Source organism: Melitaea cinxia, chromosome 17 (assembly GCF_905220565.1).
Source record: "Melitaea cinxia chromosome 17, ilMelCinx1.1, whole genome shotgun sequence".
NCBI classification, from domain to species: domain Eukaryota; kingdom Metazoa; phylum Arthropoda; class Insecta; order Lepidoptera; family Nymphalidae; genus Melitaea; species Melitaea cinxia.
The window spans coordinates 11,608,081-11,630,893 of NC_059410.1; the positions used below are offsets into that span (position 1 = coordinate 11,608,081).

The following is a 22,813-nucleotide window of genomic DNA, read 5'->3' on the forward strand; positions in this document are numbered from 1 at the left end:
AGAAAGGTAAATTACCTGGATCTTTTCCGGAACAAGTAAAAGTTGTTCGTGGTATCGAATTTAACAGCGGATAGTCGTTTCCAGGTTGTCCGGGAACAGCCAACCTTATATCCCAGCCATGTCCGTTGTCAAACGGCCGTTGACTCCTTTCACCTTGAGCATTTATCCAGGGAATTGTAAAACACGCTGAAATTCATAATTAGGCACATTTTTAATTAAATGGCATATTTAGTAATAAATAGATCGATTCTAAATAGTTAGCACAATAATTTAACTCTTAAACATTTGTAAAATCACAAATAAAATTTTCTAAAATCTAATTTTAAATGTAAGCATAATAATTTAATTTTAACACAACAATATTTTGTCAAAGTCAATTTTTAATCTGAGTTTATGTTTGTATATATTTTGTCAAAATTTCCTCATGACAATTAAATACTGTTTAATCTCTTGTATTTCCACATATTTGAACATATTTCGTACTAACAAACAGCAGTACAATGTCGCAAACCGAGACCTATTTGTATAGATTTTTCCCATAGTTTTTACGTTTGATACTAACGGTGAAACAAAAAACGTATCAATGGGGTTAAGATACAATTGATATGTCAGCTGCCTATATTGACGAATTATAATAAGACTATTGTCTTCGATTCATTGTATATTTTGTTCTACAGTACTAAGAATTGACTCATCTTCAATAGTTAATTGGAGGTTACCACGATACAGGAAGAATATGCGGAAATATTCTAAAATGCACGTGTAAATAATAGATAAAAAAAGTGCGAAGCTTTTTACGGCGAGCGTCATGAAAGTAACTCTTTAAACTTTATTATTTCAATGAAAAATAACACTATCTGTTATCAAACATAAATTTATAATAGGGAAGTTATTATTTGTTGTGCATCTCTATATAATATTATTTTATCTTTAATTTTTAATTTTTGAGATAGAGTATTTTGTTCTTGTCATATCAAATATGAAACGTATTATGTTTTGATGTTTCATAACATTGTAATGTTATTTACGTACTAGCTTTTCCCGCGACTTCTTCTGCGTGTAATTTAACAAAAAGTTGTTGTTCAGTTGGCAGAGTTATAAAATAAATAAATTTCTAAAATAAGAGTAGCCTGAGTTACTCCTTAGTATATCAGCTATCTGCCAGTGAAAGTCCCGTCAAAATCGGTCCAGCGATTTCAGAGATTAGCCGAAACAAACAGATAGACAGACAAACAGACGAAAATTGTAAAAAAAATGTTATTTAGGTATATGTATCGTATATTCATCCATATGCATTCAGTATAATTGTGTTTGCTCGCAAACGAAAAAAAAAAACCGACTTCAATTACATCGACGAGTAATACAACGTAGATCAACGAAAAAATAGTCAAGTAACTACGCGTTATCAAAGATTACTCAAAAAGTAGTTATCAGATCTCGATAAAATTTATATGTGACCACATTAGTGTTGCCCAAATTCAGTCTTGGTCTTGCAGTCTTGGTCTTGTTCTTGCGTTTTTGCAAGACCAAGACCAAGAACAAGACCGCGTATTTTTAGCAAGACCAAGACCAAGACTGACCGTGCAAGACTTGAGCAAGAACAAGACATAGCCTGCAAGACTCTTGCGTCTAGCAGCTAGGACTTAGCGCTATTTCACTGAGTAGTTAGGTGTAACAGTTCGGTGTATAGGTAGGTACGCTTAGGAATTCTATGAGACGCAAAAAACTGTATCAAAGAATATGAAAAACTGGACCTATGCGCATTACGACTAATACCATAAACATAGCGAATAAAAAAATATCTATTAAAATCAAACTGAGTGCATGCATAGTTATGTTTTAACAATTGGCACTTTGATAATGCGGCATCAAAGGTTTTGTACTTACTTCTCAAAGAAATTTGCCGCTTTTCGGAAGTACATGGTTATGATACACGCGCCGGCGGCTTCTTTTGAAATCTAAAACAATCGTTGCCGCCACGCCGAAATCATAACATTTGACACTATTTGATTACCGCCATAGGGCGTAGGTATACTCATGCAAAATAATTTCGAATTTTAAGAGTACCTACATGTGTTCCAAAGAATAAATAAGTTATTTTCTAAAGCATCATTAGTAATTAGAAAACATAGAAATAGGTTAAGTGATGAGTCAGCCAGATGGTTACTTTGTATTAATTGTTGGTCAAAAAAATTGATATAAAGTATCATAACCTAATGATAAAGCTGTTGATTTGTGTTGTATTTTATTTTTTATTCAAATAAATGATAAACCGTAAAACTCTTTTATTAAATTTCTTATAAGTTGAGGGTTCAATCTCTTTCTAGACAGATAAGTATTGTTCTTTAAAATACAGTCAAGTTATTGTAATTAATTTGTTTTTTTACATGTTTTAGCAAATGTAAGCTTATAAATCATAAATGTTTATTAAGAAACAGTTACTTCCATGAAAAACGACATATAGGTCAGTTGATTTTTCGAATTTCTTATCAAATCTTCAGTTATTTATTAATCTGCTTGATCTTTACTATGGCTATGTTAATTCAAGCTCACAATGTTCCAATTCTAATACGTTTTTCTAAGATTTAAAGTAAACTTTAATAAATAGTAATAGACTAATAGGTAATTGCAAGACTTGCAAGACTCTTGCTGCAAGACCAAGACCAAGACCAAGACTGGGAGCGCAAGACCAAGACCAAGACCAAGACCAGGTGTATTGGCGCAAGACCAAGACCAAGACTGGCTAAGTCTCGTCTTGTTCTTGCATTTGGGCAGCACTAGACCACATGATAAACATCAGCTTTCGATTAAATTAAAAATTATCAAAATCGGTACACCCAGTAAAAAGTTATTGCGGATTTTCGAGAGTTTTCCTCGATTTCTCTGGTATTCCATCATCAAATCTTGGTTTCCTTATCATGGTATCAAACTAGGGATATCCTCTTTCCAACAAAAAAAGAATTATGAAAATTGGTACATCTAGTAGAAAGTTATGCGGTATAATACAACGTAGGTCGACGAAAAAAGCGTCAAGTAAAAACGCATTATTAGATATAACTCGAAAAGTAGTTGTTAGATCTCAGATAAATTTAAATGAGACCAATCGACACACACCACCTTTCGATTAAAACAAAATTTGTTGAAATCGGTCCACCCAGTCAAAAGTTCTGGTGTAACATACATAAAAAAATAAATAAAAGAAAATATACAGTCGAATTGAGAACCTCCCCCTTTTTTGGAAGTCGGTTAAAAAAGTGGTTATTAACCGACGAAAAAATTAAGGAGGTTCTTAAGTCGACGCGTATATTTTTTATGTATGACCACACATAACTTTTTACAGCGTAGTCCGATTTTAATAATTCTTTTTTTAATGGAAAGATAACCCCGAAGCAGGTTCCTTATAAATTTGAAAATAAAATTCCAACCCTAAGGGTAGGAAAACAGGGGATGATTGATTGTTCACTCAATGATTGTAAGGTATGACCACGCATAACTTTTTACAGAGTAGTCCGATTTTTACAAAACAATTTAGTAAATAGCGGTTATTTTAATATTACAAACAGACACTCAAATTTTATTTATTTGTATAGAGTATAGATTAAAAAAAAATTAGTTTATTTAATTTGTATTATTTAGGTAACCATATCAACGCAAACGCAGTGTGGGACGTCCTCCAGCTCGCTGGACCGATGGATCTACGTAAGGTTGACGCTGTAGGCTGGATGGGGATTGCGGAAAACTGGGATGACTGCCGTGAACTTGGGAAGATCTATGCCCAGCAGTTAACTGCAATAGGCTAAGCTGACTGACTGACTGACAGGTATATCTCTCTTCATTTTTCTGAAGAGTCTAGTAAAATGTATCAAAAGTCGATTCGATGCAGCCTGTAATATACCACTGCTGGGCTTAGGTCTCTTTGTCCATATAGAAGAAGGCTCGGAGCTTAGCACGCTGCTTCACTATGGGTTTATGGATATCTTCCTTAGTATGAGTAGCGATTGCTATCAGGTATATGTGATGAAAACCGGGATCGATAGCCTAACGCGCATTGGAGGGAGACATTTCGAGACACAGTGAGGTGACCCACGAGGACATCCGACCAGACAAAAATGTTCTAAAAATACATACAATAAATATCCATTCCGAGCGAGATCGAATTCGCAAATCACCGGTGTTTGCGTGCGTACATGGACCACTAGGGTAAAACCAGGATAGATGCCTCATTTCTTGAAATGTTTTTCAAATTAAAGAAAAACATTGATTGTATATGCGGAGATGATTACACATAACAGCTAAACGAGTTCTTACCACAAGACGTCCCGTGGGCTAAGGTGTGCGCGGAGACTGCTGCTCCTACTTATACTATGAATTCTTATTTTCGAATTTGGAACCTTTTTTTTATGAGGTATTTATTCCGGTTTTACCATATACCAGAGCAACTGTATCAGGAGTATTTCAACTTTATAATAACTAATAATAAGAAAACGAATATTTCGAATACGGACACGAATCAGAAATAAATCACAAAACATTCTAATAAACACTTGGGTAACATTTGCGATGCCCCGAAGATTTCGTAAATTCAATCATACATGGAAAAGGTTAAACAAACTATTTGTATAAAATTTCGTGAATAATTTCGATATATTGAATTTATTTTACTGCTAAAATATTTTATTTAAAAACTGATTTATATTCTATGTCAAATATAAATAAATAAATTTATACTATTAAACGAGCAATTCTTTTATATATACAATCTCAATCTTGGAAACGGCTCTAACGATTTTCATGAAATTTAGTATTCAGGAGGTTTCGGGGGCGACAAATCCATCTAGCTAGGATTCACTTTTAGAAAATGTCGTTTTATCCTTGTTTTTAGCCAATGAAAAAAATGCTACAATATCGTTAGAATGCAAAGACAAATTTTGTAACCGTCAATAAAGTTGTACAGGTTGCTCAGGTAAGAATCGGCCGATCGGAAAATACTGAGAAGACCACGGGTCAAATCCCCATGTCTCCAGGTCGATTATGATCATCATCATCATCATTACAGCCTATACAGTCCACTGCTGGACATAGGCCTCCACAAGTTTACGCCAAAAATAGCATGAACTCATGTGTGTTGCCCATAGTCACCACGCTGGGCAGGCGGGTTGGTGACCGCAGTACTGGCTTTGTCGCACCGAAGACACTACTGCTCGTCTTCGGCCTGTGTATTTCAAAGCCAGCAGTTGGATGGTTATCCCGCCACCGGTCGGCTTTTTAAGTTCCAAGGTGATAGTGGAACTGTGTTATCCCTTAGTCGCCTCTTACGACACCCACGGGAAGAGAGGGGGTGGCTATATTCTTTAGTACCGCAGCCACATAGTACAGGTCGATTATTATATATTTTTATTTTTGATTTTTTATATTTATTTATATTTTTTATTATTATCGGTAAAATCGAAAAATATTATTCATATTTTATCAATATGTAATTCGTATTTAAATATGACTTCTAAAAAACACGATTTACTAAAAATACCGAGCTAAGCTCAGTCACCTAGGTGCTAAATTTATAAAGCTAGCAAGAGAAGTATATATTTTTTTATTTTTAAATATTTTGTGTACGAGCCACTGACAGTTTCTAGTGTGGTCAAAATGCCTTAATTTTTAATTTTAATCTCTTAAATGTTAACTGAAAATATTAATCTTGTAACTGAATCGTTTACTAATCTTGAATTCATTTGTAAAAACACGATCCAGTAACACACATATATCTATACATATATCCTTTTATATTTATTTATACTAGTGGTCGACCAATAGACGAAATTCGACTATAATTAATTTAAATTATAATTTTTAACATATATATACTTATTAGTTATCAACTATTATGAGTGACTTTCAGTAAAGACAATATTAATCTATAGATTATAATATATCTATAATCTATTCTCAATTTCATTGAGGCTAGTGAGTCAAATACATGATAGGTGTGTAATATTTTTTTATTGATTTAATGTATGTAATAGATTATGCATAATTAAAAAAAAAAATATTAGTATTCTGCAATCCTTCTCTATATAAACTATAGGTGTGCGAAATTTCATGCTCCTTTGTCTGTGCAATTTTCGTAAAAAGGGGTACAAAGTTTTGCTTTACGTATATTAATATAGATGACATATTATATAAAAAAACTTTACATTGACAAAAACTAAAATTTCTGACGTACTTTTTTTACCCTTTAATGCTATAACTTCAGGTGCAAAATATATCTAGAGAATCTAAAATCAATTGTACGTTTCGACAAACTCGCCGAGTTGAATTAGACGTAGACCCTTTGTTGACTTTGATGGATAATTTCAGTGTTTGGTTTTCCCAATATAAATATTGAGTAATCCTATAATTTATATAAATATTGATACATTGATTGGCTTACTCTATGCCAGTAATTTGATCAAACAGAATTATTGAGGCAGAGTGTAAGTGTTTACTATGCTAATAAATAGCCTGAGCCATGTAAAAAAAATACAAATAAAATGTCAAATTTGTCAGTCTAATTCTGTTGAAGACGCTTTTACATTTTTTTTAATGTTTCAATGCCCAAGTCGTATTTTCTTATATTAATTATTTTTTTGTCTAGTTTTTCTTGACTAAACATCACAGGAAAACTATTGGAGCTTTGAAAAATTGCACATATCTATGATACGGAACCGTAATTTTTAGGTAGGTTTTGATTCAAGCTGCTTCTATGTAATCTCATGCAGTTAAATCGCTACTTAAATTTTTTATTTATACAAAAACGCTGTTACAGAAACTACTATGCGCCCAAATCGTCTGGACAAAGCAATTGCGACTTAAAAATTATGGATCGTCAAAATGTATTTAGGCTAAAAACTTCCGAAATAATTGGCTTTTTATGTATTATTTGTCTTTATTATTACCAAAATAAGGTTTATATAAAAATATAAAAATTAGGCACGAAGTTCTCTGGGTCAGCGAGTTTAGTATAATTATATCATTGCATAGTATAAAACAAAGTCGCTTCCCGCTGTGTCTATGCTTAGATCTTTAAAACTACGCAACGGATTTTGATACAATTTCCTTTATGAGTGATACCAGAGGAGGGTTTATATGTATAATACATGCTTAATATAGTAGAGGAAGACTATCAGTTTTTGCAACCGTGCGAAGCCGGGGCGGGGCGCTAGTGGCAACTTTCACAGCTCATTATAAAGTTCAATTCAATTATTTTGTTAATCATCTTTATAATAACATGTACCTACATATATTAAGTAATATGTATATACTTTTATAATAAACCGAACTACTTTGATTTTGTAAGGTCTTCGCATGCCCCAGGAGATGACCTGTGAGAAGGCAACATTTGTTTTGTTAACAAAGTTCGAGCAGAAGTTAAATATTAACTAGATTAACATAATTTTATGGATTTATGATCCCGAGAGTTCAAAGTGAATTAATTTATTAAAAAAATAATAGAAAACGAGGTACGAAGTTTTATATAAAAAGTAATATCAATGATGTTAATATATTTTGTTTATTAGGTATTTGTTAATTAACGAGAACAGAAATAATTGAAGATTGCTACAAGACTGCGTTCAATTTAATTTAATAGCACAATCTATAATTACGTAAATAAGTTAAACCTTAAAAAGTATTAGAACAGCTTAGTACCAAATTAAAACATACAATATTTTGTATAAGTGGTTTAACTGTAAAGCTGAATAAATTAAAACGTATTTTAGCCCCCAAAAAAATCATACTAATCCTTACACACGAGTTGTAAAATTTGTCTGTTATAAAAATTATAAATAAACGAATAATTAACTTAAAGTTATTTAGAATCTTTAAAAAAATATTACGTGTCTTAGAAGGCGGCGGCGACGATATATTTATAGCACCGACCGATACACAAAATAATAATTAAGAATAATATATTCTATAAAGAAATTTATTGACAGTAGGGTCAAAAGAATATCAACATGCCTATTATTGTAGCACAGTCACAGCTATGTCACAAGAAAGAGCGCCAATTCAGTAATCTCCTATAAATTATGTAATAAAACGTAAGTTGATTTAAATAACAACTTAAATATACTTAAAGAAAAATGCGTGTTTTGAAATATTGTATACTAACCTATGGCCCAGTATTTGGACCATATGAATTTTAAGGTTTTCGGTTTAATTGCAGTTATTATACCTGAACGCTTAGGACTTAACTGCTTTAGCTTATAAAAAATCCTATATTTAGCAATGAAATAGGGAAATATCATGATCAGATTTGCGATTCTTAGGAGAAAAAGATAAAGTTTTAACTATATCTGTCATAAATCGCAACGACATTCTTACAACGTCGTGGTGGTGTTTTTAAACCAAGGCTCTTGGTATTCCAATAAATCTTAAAAATAAATGAGAAGTCAAATAAAGTTAACAATGAATTTGATTTTACATTTATACAAGACGTCTCGTGGTTACCCGCTTTTATGTTTATTGCTCCGCTTTTATGCGTCGATAAACCTTCCGCGATAACAAGGTTTCTTAAAGTAAGAAGAATTTCAGAATTCAGGGGGCAATAGGGTGTTTGGTAAAAGTCTTAAGCTATATTTTTGAGCTATTTTAGATTGTAGAAATGAATAAAAAATTTAGCATTAAATTCAAATACACATAGAAAAATAACTTTAAAGAATTTCCTTGCCGATTCTATCGCATTTTAATTGTTTAGTTTTACACAAACCTTACTCATAAAATAAAAAAAATTTAGTAAGTTCTTCTCAAATGTTACTCATATGTTGTTGATAAGGCATAAAATGGCTTACAATACTTTTTTTACGAAGGTGACAAAACGTCAGTTCATTAAGAAATTGATGGACACTGATTATAATACCAAATGAGCTACGTCCGGCGAAAGTGTGATGTCGAAAGTTTACAATGAAGTTACGTCACGACTGAGCTAATTATAGTATCTAAGAGGCTAGTTTCGGTTTCATAGAACGTTGTCACCGCCTTTTATTAATCGACTTAAAAAAAGGAAGTTCTCAATTTGATCGTATTTTATTGTGTGTTACCTCATAGCTTTTTACCCTCATAGCTTTTTACCAGATGCACTGATTTTAATGGTTTTGAATGAAAAATGGTGCTTTTAATGTGGTCCCATTTGAAATTTGATTAAGGACTCAACAGTAATTTTTGAGTTATCCCTAGTATATTTTTTCCTTATAAGGTCAGAAAATACAAGCATTTTGCAATACCCAATGTTTTTACATTTTAAATTTTTAACTACTTGGTGAATCCATAACCTTTATATAAGGTTACGGTAACCACAATGATCTCATAAAAAAATATACAAAACTTGTAAAAATTTTTTTTTATAGAATAACAGAAAATGATTTAAGGCCTTAATCAATGTACTTGACTCATATATCTCGTTGTAATGTTTTCAACTATTGTTTGATATTGGCAATTCATATTAAAATATCACAAATCTTTAAAAATACTGCGCCGTGTGATTTTATAAATTCTGATAGCGGTTAGTTCCTCTTTTCTACTAATACATGATTTATATGTCAATATGAATTGATATTATTTTATGAAGCACGTGTAGAAATTTTGAGATAGAGAAAGCACAATAGTGATTGATAGATGTAGTAAAGAAGCCAGCCTCAAGTAAATATTTGAGACATTTTGAATAATGTACATATATTTTAAGAGCAGGCAGTTAAACGGTTAGTGACAGTAACACAGTAACAGGTGTGACAAAAATAGAATTAAGAAGATAAAAATGTAAACGATTGCTCGTGCCACTGTCCCACTAAAATGTGTTCTTAATGGAAAATCACGTTTATTATTGTCATTTAATACGTTTTATGTCAAGCGATAAAGTTTTAGTTTCGTTGTTTGTTTGCATAATGTTATGAATATTATATTAAATCGAAAATAGTGATATATCTAAAACTGTTTGATATATTATATTGTAGATCTAATAATGTCGGTTTTAAGTAATCTTACTATATTTATTTTAGAAAATATTTGTTATGGAGATTCCAATTTATTTTAATTTTGTATCATTACTTAATCATATTTGATATATTTATGAAATAATTTTTGTAGTAATAATGAAATAAGAGAAAAGACATCTTTCAACTCGACTTTTGAATGTATGTTTTAACGACCACAAGAGACATATTAAGCTTTACAACAGAAAATCTAGATTATGAATTAGCTTCGAGTAACAAATACAGTAGAATAATAGTATTATACTGCAAAGTCTGAAGGGTACGCCAAAAGGGAGCGTAATCTGAATGATATATGCATATGCGGCTGTTGATATTAGTTCTCTAAATTTCTCAAATGTATAAAAATTATTGTTATTTACTCTACCCTTCTGTTTGTTTCTTTTGAGTGATTTTTACGTACATACCTAGTTAAATAAACTAATTTACTCAGCGAACTTTGTACCACCATAATTTTCGTACGTACACATATCGATCTTTTTTTTTATTTATAAATCTAATCCTGACAGTAACGAACACGAAAAAAATTATATATATCTACTTTGGTAGGTTCGTTCGGCAGTTATAGGCCATACATATATTTCGGCAATTCATTTTAATTTACCTACAGATAAAGAAAAATACATATTTTTAAGCTATTGTATAGCTTCTATCGCGGGCCTTGAGCGCGGGGACCGAATCCAGAAATTCCGTAACGAAAAAAACCTCACGCTCCCCACTCCGACGGGCACGGAGGTGTGGCTTGAAGGCCGTGAATCGTCTAACGTCGTTTCAGTTCGGCAGTCTTCGACACGGCGTTGTGTGCGTGCGTTAAATCGCAAACTTATGTTTCTTATTTCAGTTATCATAAACCTATAGTTTCAATGATAAATATTCCTGAATAACCAACAGCTACTGTAAGATAATAAAACCCACATGTATTGTAAAATAATAAAAATATTTTAAAAAATATTAACTTTTTATTTATTTAATAAAAGAAAAAAAATTGTTTTCTTATCGGTCACCACGCTCAAAAAGTGTAACTTGAATTAATATCAAAGAAAAAGAAATACTGCATAAATAAAATAAATAAATAATTATAATTGCATAAGTTTATACAAAATGCTATGCAATAGCTTTACCGCGGCAGTCCCCGAGTGCCACACGTTATTTTTTTTAATATAATAATTTAGTTATCATTTAAATTTATTATCTTCTTTACAAAATTTACTAAGCTTCTGAAGTGTTTTTGAACTTCTACGATGATTCAAACAACGTTGTCTGCGTCACTATGGTTTACCATATGAGATTTTCTGTTGTTGTAACTTTTTAGTCGTAGACAATTAAATTATGTGCTAACCGTGTATTTTTGAGTTTACTATATGAATGTACTGTGCAGTGCAGTGAATGTACAGTGGGAACAGGCCGAATGTGACAAATATTAATGTTTATTTACTCAGAATACTATTTTTTTATACCATCATTAATAACCAATTCAACACTGATTTAAATGAACTGACGCATTAAGCGTCTAATTCCCAACAAACATTTACGACGTTGAGTAGACGTTTTGGTGACAACTTAATGTTATTTAGTATAATCGTATAAACGACATTAGAACGTTTACTCGACGGCATTAGGGCCCATTTTATTCAACTTAAGGCGCTAAGAGTTTCGTGTAACAGTCATATAAATACCTATATAGTCGCATAGTAGTCATATACACGTTGGCGATTTGACTACATGTCATGTAATGATAGCTGTCGCGGCGTGTATTCGACTTCGTGTCGAGTAATGGCACACAATATGACGTTTATCTAACGTATTCGTTGTATTATTGTCATTTAAAGATGATACTTTTATATTGAACGAATGAAAAATTGTAACAGATTATAAACATAAGACACACTAATTGAATTTGGCAGTTTTTTTGACAGCTGAGTTAAAATATTGTATTTTTTACTTTGTTGAGGTGATAAAACCATTTCATCAGTTACAAACCATTGTGCAATCAAATTTACTGATTAATGTGAGGTAACTTTGTAACAAATTTTTCATGCGCTTTTAAAATTTTAATGTTTTCGTATATTTTTATTAATAATTTATTAAGTGACTGCGTTATATGACAACTATATAACTTCCCGACGTATATACTGCGTACATATTGTAAATGTGTACGCCATGATAGTTGATTTAGGGATCAATAATAAAATAATAAAACGCCTAGCTAACTTATTTCAAATAATTTATATTTTCTGAACAGAAGAATTTACGAGACATATAACTTTGTTAAGTCTGAATAATACTTTTTTTTTAGATATACCCCACAATTATGATCCATATTTATGTGGATGTTGATAAGTTTTTATCGAAGATGGACTTCATCGAAATGATATGCGCACATTTGAAATGGCCGTGGTCATTATCATTTTTGTAATACTTTAGGATGTATACAAGTTACACTAGTACACTTATTCGACTTATATATAATGGTTACAAGTACTACGTGTAAACAATTACTATTCGTTTAGCAGATGTTTAAAAGGTAATTATATGACAAAATTAATAGTATTATGACGTTTACACTACGAAAACGTTTACACGACGAAAAGTTGTATATGTAAGTTTTATAGATGTCTTCATAGACGCTATTATATGACGATTGTAAAGAAATGTCGAAATAACGTCTATACGACAATGTTATACGACAAAAAATCTATACGTCTATTTGGACACATAATGCACCATAACATGACGTAGAGTTAAAAAAATACTGTAATACAACTTTAATAAGACTCAAAGTCATATAATTGTTTGATTATATGACAAAAATGTTTGTTGGGATTGCCGCTTGGTGAGTTCATGCATGTAATGTTATGTAGCATATGTAATAAATCATGTTAGGGATTTGCTTTTGACCGTATGATAGTGTAAGATAAGTGTTTAACGTAGTATAAGTGTAAGCAATACAATTGAATACATAAGATGTGAATGTGTATATACTCACATATACTAGCGACCCTCCCTGGCTTCGCACGGGTGCAAAACTATCAGTGTTTGTCTACTATATTATGCACGTATTAAACATATAAACCTTCCTCTGGAATCACTCTATTTACTAAAGAAAATCGCATCAAAATCCGTTTTATATTATGTAATGATATGGAAATATATATTATGAAAGACTACAGACTTTGTAAACTATGGAAGTAACGTACCTATAGTGTAAGTAGGTCTGTAAGTTAACAGCGTAGGTAGTTCATGAATATGTGAGGAAATTGTTTAATAGCGTTTGATATTCTGTTAAATAAATTTTAGCGTTAGGTGAAATTTTCGTAACGAAAGTAGTTCTTGTGAAAATGAAATGACTTAAAAGGAGAAAAAAGATAGATAACGAATGAATTGCAGATCGAACTACTGCTGTTGTCAATTTGTACTAAATCAACCGTTATATAAGTAATTAAATTACCATACACGGGTAGCGCGCACTGAAATACATCAAACTACATATAATTCTTAACGAAGTATTAAAATATGTATTCTAAGTTACTAAAAATAATTTCATAAACAGTAAATGTATATTTAATGAAATTCACTCCTATGTTTGTAATCACAATACGTTATAGTAAAATGTGTATAAAATTAATTTAATGGAAAGTATATCACAGCTATTAAGTCATAAATCGAGAGGAATTTGTTTATAGCATAATTAAATTGATGTTATCCATAGAACGTGCGGTAGTAATAACATCACATTTCTCTGAGAAGTACATGTCTCGTCGTGTTGACGCCGACTGTAGTTTAATATTCATCCCGCAACCCTGTTCTAAGATTGCACTAGACTTTTAGTTATTAAGACAAAAGCTGTGGATGCGAGTTCCCGTGGGATACATTGAATAGAGACGTATATTACTGCGAGTTGTGGTTGTCTTTAAATGGATGAGCACGGTTAGCGATGATTTTTTATATATTGCTTTGTAAAAAAAATTATATATCTCTTTCTGTTTTAGATAATTTAAATAAATATTAAAATCAATATCATCCAGCAGTGGTATTAATTAATATATTTATTATTATACAATACATTAATAATTATTATTTATTTTATCTTACGATGGAGCGCTTACGCTTCTGCCTGTAATATCCCACTGCTGGAGATAGGCTCTTTCCACCACACTGCTCCAATGTTAGTTGGCGGATATATTGTCTACTATGAGTAACGATCGCTATCAGGTATACATGATAACAATTGAGACCGACGGCTTTCCGTGCTCTCCGAGTAACGGTGGGGAGACCCACAAGGACTGCACAAACACCCAGACCACGGCAAACATCTGTATGACCAATACAAATGTTTGTCATGTGCGGGGATCGAACCCGCAACTGCTAGCGCAACAGCCACAAACCAGTGCTGTAGCCGTTGCACCAACGCATCGTCAACGTCGTCGTATGATACAGATTAAAACTTAATTTGAGTTGACTATAAATTACAGTAAAATATATGGACACTGCGATGCACTATTAAGACTTACATACGAACCCGACGTTGTATTTACTTGTATACGTGCTCATCTAGTTACATCATACCATAGCTTAGGAATACGATATTCCTTAAATCTCCGTATCGAATTGTAATAAAAATCCTAAAATACACGATGTCAAAGATCATAAAGAGTAATTCTCAGTCAATAATTAATTATTCCTTATTTTAGAAGTATTTTTTACAAATAGGTAATTTACCGGAGGTGGGATAAGCGTGCTATGTCAACAGCTTGCTCGGACAATATACCAATATGTTGATTGAATCTGTTGATTATTTATTTAACGGTTTAAAATATGTAGATTAAAAACCAATAATGTTCAAAATAATTTTAAATAAATATTTTAGACATACGTATATGGTATTCCTATTGATCCTAATGCCTGCGTTGTAGGTCACCTGACTGGTGTGCATTTTTTATTATAATTATGTTACATGTACATAAAATCGCAATATGGTTTTGTTTAATGAATGCAACTAGGTATAGGGCTAAAAGTTTATTGAATAATGCCCATTTTGCAATAACTATCTCTAGATTAGCTTACTAGCGGTAGGTTTTTAACACAATTTGTATACAGAATTCTAACTCTATTAAGCAAATTCAGATATAGAGTATTGCAAACTGGTCGTAAATTTGTGTTTTTTTTTTTCTGATGTAACTGATTGATGTATTTGATTTGGGGATGGTAAACGTTATGAACCGATATTATAAATATACGTATAGAAAAAAATATATATTTCACCCTGATTCAGTATGAGAATCGAACCTATGACGAATGTAGTTATTGTAGTTTAATAGTACGATAATAGGGTAATATTATTTGATGAAATAATATGCACAATATTATCCACATTTATAATTGATATTTTATTCAAATAGGTTGCAGTTAGTCCTTACCCAATAAACAGGCTTTAATGCATAAATATTAATCGAATCGGTTTTATAGACCCCGTGAATAACGCCACTATTCAAATAAACTAAGTTTTAGTGCGACGTGTACTTCATATACAAAATTGACTTTAAATCTATAAAAAATAATTAATAGTAATTCCGAAATCGTTTATGTAGATACATATGTACGACATATATTAAAATACTCTTACTAGTAGTTAGTTAGTTACTAATAAAAGTATTTTTATTAATTTAATAATTCTCACAAAAAGGTAAAATGTTACATGAGTTTTCTGAAATACCTGTATTTTTCCAATTTTTGTACTAAGATCCATTCTTTTCTGCTGAGTAAGTCTAAGTAAATTATTCCCAGTAAGTTTTGATAAAATTGTAATGTCATTAGTTAAATTAAACATACAAGCATCCCAAGTATGCATTTAACAAGAAATAGCTCAATTAAAGAAATTAATATAAACTCACTTCAATAACGTTATTTTTAATACACAAAAATATTATATTTAAAACAAATGGGTTTACACTTATAATAGTATGAAATTCAGGCACTGAAATTAGATGTTTTACTCACCAATAATCAAAAAACACCACATTTTGTTACTAGGCGTCCAGAAGTCACAAACACTCAGTAGAGGTAATTAAGTAATGACAAATTTTTACTTTCTATATTTTTCTTTATGCCAATGATTGATGAGTTATTTGATACATTTCGAGTTCGCAGCATGTGCGTAAATGAGAAATTCCACAATCGTTTGCTAGTATAAGGTTGACTTCCCTCCCACAATTCCGTCGAACTAGACATCATTATGTTAACACAGAACTGAATTAATAGACTTTTAATTAATTAGCGTTATGTAAAAATTGTACCATTGATAAAAATATAATCATTAAGACGCTAAATCTAAGTATATATAATTAAACCCTATTTATCACATAGCAAAATGTAACTCCTGTAGGAGTACAAGAATATAAATAATACAAAATTTTTCAAATATTGGGTCTATTAATTATACGTTTTTCTCAGGTTCCGGGAGACTGTTTATGGGTCGTAGCTTGATTTTTATAGCGTGAATTAATTTTCAAAAATAAAGCTTTATAAATATAGTAAAAACACATGAAATCAGTTTAATAATTTCATTTCATTGTACTAGTATCACCTAAAAATATTTAAACGTAGATTTAAATAAAAATCAAAATGGCAGCACAACAGTCTACCATCACATAAACGAAGATCGCTTCTATCCTGGACCCGAAACCACCGGAGCAAGCTTAAAGTTCAAACCTAGTTTTCATTTATCACTGTAGAAGATATCGAACTCAATATAAGCAGCTGTAAATAAGATGAGGTCAATTGATTAACGATCACAATTTACATTTCGTAATATGGTAAATGACAAATAACTGCCGGTTTAATTTGAAACACTAAGAAAGAATATATTTTAGAAAATACAATTAAAAGTAATATTTACAGTTCTAGCTTTCACAATTCGTATTCTATCTGTATCTGTAGTCATCTCTTGGTGACGTCTCTTGGTTCTCTTCATTATCCTTCTTCTTCGTCTTTATATTATATAATTATGGATATAGATCCAAAATATATATCGCGGTTTTAAAAAATGAAAAAAAAAATATTTCGAAAAAAATAATTATAGAATTTTGTATGTTTGGGTTGTGTTATTTTCGCATCCCGCTAAGGCTTTATATTTTAAACTTTGAGCCCGCGCTTGAGTGACCAAAAACTTTCTGTAAAATTAGGTTGAAGTGAACTTTTTTTAAATACTAGATAAACTTGCTTTTGAGAAAAAAATATGATTTTTTTTATATCTTTTATTTTATCATAAGCAAAAATGTTTAATGGAAACGATAATATAGGTGTTTATTTTTGGATAATGCCTTTTTTTAGTTCCGTATATCATATTACTACAAAGAATTTGTTCCATATTAGCGATGATACCACATGTTGCAATAAAATTTCACTGTGTTGCATCATGAATGAATTATTAGTTTTTCGATTCTTAAGCGAATAAGGTGATTCAATTTTTAAAATATAACGCAGATGACATCTGTCCTCAATAGTCTTAAATTTTTAGTACCTATAAGTAGTTTGTAATTTTTCGTTTGCCACACAACACCTACGTGAAACTTTACCTTGTATAATGCTTTTTAAGTAATAAAATAAAAGGGTTCCACTGTGATATGTAAAATAAATAATTCGATAGATAAAAGCCTAGTTAATAAGCCTTTGAAAAGGTTGAGAAAAGTTTTCGTTGTGAAATGTAAATTCTATTTTGGGTACATATTAGCTCATACCCGCATTGATTTTAGTTAATTACTGACCTCGATACAGGACAGAAGGACTGCCAAATAAAGATTTTTTTTGAGTGGACGTTTCGTCTATGTATTTAAGCATCTATGTGTCCATATCAGCTTTGCTTATGTAGTCATACGGTTTCATTTTTCATGATAGTATGAATGAAATGGAAGGGTAACGAGTACGTAGCTATGTTGCATAAATCATAGTGATAATTTTAATGTCATAAATCAAAACAAAATGAGACTAAAAATTATGTTTATATCGCTGTTATATTATTAGCTATTTATTCTTCAAAAACTACAAAAATAACTAAATAAAAATAAAATCATAAAAATCAATAATCTTTTAATTATAATGCCGTAAAACACAAGTGGGTTACCATAAGCATGAAGAAATAAGGCTGAATAAAGAACTAAAATTAACATAGTAACACATCAGACTTGTTACAGATTAAACACCATTGTACTAACACATAAAGATTATGTCAAAACAACATATGAGTGCGATAATAGTACAATTTAATGTTCGTGTTCACATTGACAGGTATGTGATCGATGTCATAAAAAAGTCCACAGTTTTGATCGTCATGAGAACAATTCCATGAAAAAACCACTCTTAGCAATACCGTATTGTACTTTATCCGCAATTATACGAGTATTACAAGGGTATTACGCTCATTAAGATCTTTTTTTTTTGTTACTAACGTTGTGTAAATCTGTTTGTTTAATGTCGTTTGTTTCACGCCGTGATTGATTTTTAACTTATCTAAACTCTGTTCGTTCTATTTACCCATTTTTTATTGGTAAACCAGTATATATTATTTTAAGTAATTTTTTAATTTCGTTATATTTTTTAATTTTTTTTTTAATCTTGTAAACATTAAGTAAAAAGTGTTTTACGTACACACAGATAACATAAAATATCGGTATATATTTTTTCTTGCAATCGATCTCTGCAATTAATGATATTTTTCAATAATTCTTTTACTGAATAAAAATGAGATAGTTGGAATAAATAAAAAAAAAAAACACGTACACATATGTTAACAGAATGATTATAAAACATTTATAAAATAAGATTCTCAATTGGTATCCAACCTTTGAATCTTAATATTTCACTATAACTTTTATTATATTCTACTTTGTTTATTTCAGATGTTGTGATTGTATGAGTCGTTTTTATAATATCTTAAATTTAAAAGTTTTGGTAAGACTTTTAGCTTTTTAACTTTATAAATTGAAAAATTAACTATGTACTTGACCCTACGCGATTTGATTTCTAAGCCAACTTCAGAAAAAGGAGGAGACGAGGAGGTTTTCAATTGTACTCTTTTTTATTTGTTACCTCATAAATTTTTACTGGGTGTATCGATTTTGGTGATTCGTTTCTTTATTCGAAAGGTGCTTGTCATGAGGTACCGTTTAAATTTGATTGAGCTCTGACGAATAATTTTTAGCTACCCCTTATAATACGCATTTTACTTCTCGTATTATTTCTTGTACACATAAAAATATAATTGAATTGACAACTTCCTCATTTTTTGGCTAAAATAAAATGGTTTAAAATGAAAAAAAAGCAAATAAACTAGCCAATTTAGTCTTTTTACCCTAATCATTTTTACAATTAATTAATCATTCAACTCCTTTTGAATAAATATTGACATCAGAAATATCTTTAATTTTATTAGCATCGATGGTTCATTTTTATTTCTATGAGAAAGTAGATGAAAACCTTAGACAGTATGTTACGACATTCGGCCCTATTTTGGCTTCTCAAAGAAATCCGATGGTAGATCTATTATAATATTTAACTCATAATTTATCACGTTTATGATACGGATGTAAATATATATTACACAATGTATTATGTATGGATTTAATACATTTTGATACTCAGTTTTCTTCTACGTAATGAAGATGTTTTCAAAGAAAACTTTGTTTCACTACAAAACTTGGACGATTTGACGAAAAGGTTTATCCTATTAGTATTATATAGAAACCACGAAATGTCTGTGAGGGTTAATCTCGCGTTAATATTTAGATAGATACTGCTACCATGTTGCTTCTATGATTCATAGTGTTTTTTTTTTTTTGTAGCCTAAAACCTTTTCAGATTCATAGGATTTCTGTTGACCGGCTTAGTTTACGTCTTACACTTTTTACACGAATAAAAATGTTTAATTTTTTTTTTTTAAACAATGGTCAGTTTCCTTTTTAAAATTTACTTTAGTTTTTACGTTTTAGTGTCATTGCTTATAAATTAACTGTCCACATTTTAATTTTATCTATAAAAACACTTTTATCACAATGTTTTTTTAAAGATTTTTTTTTAACTTTTTAATTATTTTATTAATTATATTGTCTAGACTTGTAAACAGTTTTGTGTTAAGTATTTTTATCAAAAGAAATATATACAATTAATATTTTCTAATAAAGGCGGATTTATATTTGACTGACGTGACGTGTCGTGTCGCATCAGAATAGAATCGGTATCCATACATTTTATATGACAACGTTTACATTTATGTGTTGTGTCAAGTCGTGATGGTTTCTGATGTGTCGCATCAGAACCGATCCCGATTTGCGTCAGATAAGCGGGTTGCGGGGGGTGTTGTAACAGTGTTGTGTTATGACGCATCAGTGTCGCTTGTTTATTTACGTAAATTGTAAAATAAGTTTATTTGGCACTTAAAAATGGACGACCTAATTGATATTGTACGACAATATAATGTTATTTATAATATAAAACATAATCAATCTATATATGTATAAAAGCGAAAGGTCACTCACTCATCACGAAATCTCCGAAACTATAACATCTACAAACTTGAAATTTGGCAAGTAGGCTCCTTATAAAACGTCCGCTAAGAACGGATTTCACAAATTCAACCCCTAAAGGGATAATACGGGGGTTGGAAGTTTGTATGAAAGTCCTATGTTTTAGAAGTAAGAGACTTGAATTTTAAATGTGTGCTCTATATGGTGAGAAGGTGTCCAAATAATGTATGTTTAGAAATTAAATCACTTTTGGGGTTAAAACGGGGAATGGTAGGTTAACCCACTCATCACGAAATCTCTGAAACTGTAACAGCTACAAACTTTGAATTCGGCAGGTAGGTTCCTTATAGGTCGTCAACATACGCTAAGAACGGATTTTACAAAACTCGACCCCTAAGGGGGTAAAGCAGGGGTTGAAAGTTTGTATTAAAGTCCTGTGTTTTTGAAGTAAGAAACTTGAAATTTAAAATGTATGCTCTATAGACGGTGAAAAGGTGTCCAAATAATGTATCTTTAGAAATCAACTCCCTTTTGGGGTTAAAACGGAGGATGGTAGGTTAACTCACTTATCACGAAATCTCCGAAACCATAACAGCTACAAACTTAAAATTTGGCAGGTAGGTTTCTTATAAGGCGAAAACATCCACTAAGAACGGATTTTACGAAACTCGACCCCCAAGGAGATAAAACGGGGCTTGGAAGTTTGTATGAAAGTCCTATGTTTTTGAAGTAAGAGACTTGAAATTTAAAATGTATGCTCTATAGATGATGAAAAGGAATCCAAATAATGCATCGTAATCTATATATATAAAAGAGAAAGGAAGGAGGCTGGATCCATCCATCCAGGATGGACAAAGATAAAATTTGGCAGGGAGGTAGATTATAGTTAGTAGACGTCCGCTAAGAACGGATTTTGCTATATTACACCGCTAATGGGGTTCAATTGGGGTTGATAGTTTGTATGAAACATATACAGCAGGATCGGTTTAAAGGAAAATAACCGCGTTTGCAACCCTATCTGTTCAAGAAACATTTAAATTAATCACTTATAACTAGTACAAAATTTTTTTTTTTACAATATCTAACCTTTACGTTATTAGAATACTTTTTTATTTATCCCTGTCGTCACGGAGTCACGGAGGCGCGTGCGTTACGCTATTCCGTAGCATATATTTACGTAGAGCCATATTAAAAACTAAATTGCATGCAGTATATTTTAAACATATTTACACTAAAATACTATATTATTACTACATTATTTCATACCACAATTCTGACGAATTTAACGAACTATTTTATTTGACGCGACGCGCGCTTCACGCGGACGTAGTCGCCGGCAACAGTTAGTGTATTATAAAACAAAGTCCCCAAAAGTGCATGTGATCGATTCCCTCAAAATCTACTGAACGCATTTTCATGCGGTTTCACTAATGGAGAGAGGGCTTCAAGAGGAAGGTTTACAGAACGGCTAAGCCGATTTTGATGGGTGTTTCACTGGAAGTTTGCTGGGAAAACTTTGTGACACATTGATTTCAACGCGGGCGAAGCCGCGGGCACAGTTAGTATAATATATTTGTGTATTGATTGGATTTTTTCTCTTTTTAAAAGAGTTGCGAGCATTAAACATTGAATATCTTCTTCAAAATCTGAATCAGAATTCGATGACTCATATAAGAACATTTCAAACGTTTGAGCTTTTCTAGAGCTGCGGCTGTATTGATTCAAATCGTTCAATCGTTCTGATGCGTCAGAACACGACATAATAATGTAAACGCTAGCCATCACGTCATGTCACGACACGACACGACACGACAGTCAAATATAAATCCACCTTAATAGTTATGATACCAGTGTATTAACTACCTTGCTTGTAGTAAAGAAACTGCAGTAAAACATATAAGTGCCTTTTTTAAATTTTAATTTGCAGTTTACGTTTAATATTATTGCTTACAATTTTAGACCAGTGCCTTTGAGAATGGTGAAAAAAAAAAAAAAATTGGAACAGGCTGAAAAACCCATTAGAAAAGTAAAAAATATAACAAAAATAAAAGAAAAATAACTTACGCGGCGATTTGAGTACGGAAAGCGAGGAGCTAGGGAGATTTTATGGTTGAAAATGGCTTATCACGATTTCCGTCAAATCTGCGAGTCCTATCGAAAAAACTTTAAGGGAAAAGTTGTAGGTCATAAAAACTTTTGTGTTCACACTTTTTTCACATAACCTCAAAATTTATGCGAAAAAATCAAAAAAGCTGACTTACCACATAACTTCTTTGT

General features: G+C 31.2%; 1 protein-coding gene across 1 annotated transcript in view; it reads right to left on the bottom strand.

Annotated features, from left to right (window-relative positions):
- The window catches only part of LOC123661404, a 30,157-nt gene that overhangs the window by 3,433 nt on the left and 3,911 nt on the right, over positions 1-22,813 (bottom strand). The window contains exon 4 of the mRNA XM_045596367.1: positions 16-186. Coding sequence (XP_045452323.1) covers positions 16-186 — 171 coding nt within the window. The remainder of the gene's footprint in view (positions 1-15; positions 187-22,813) is intronic.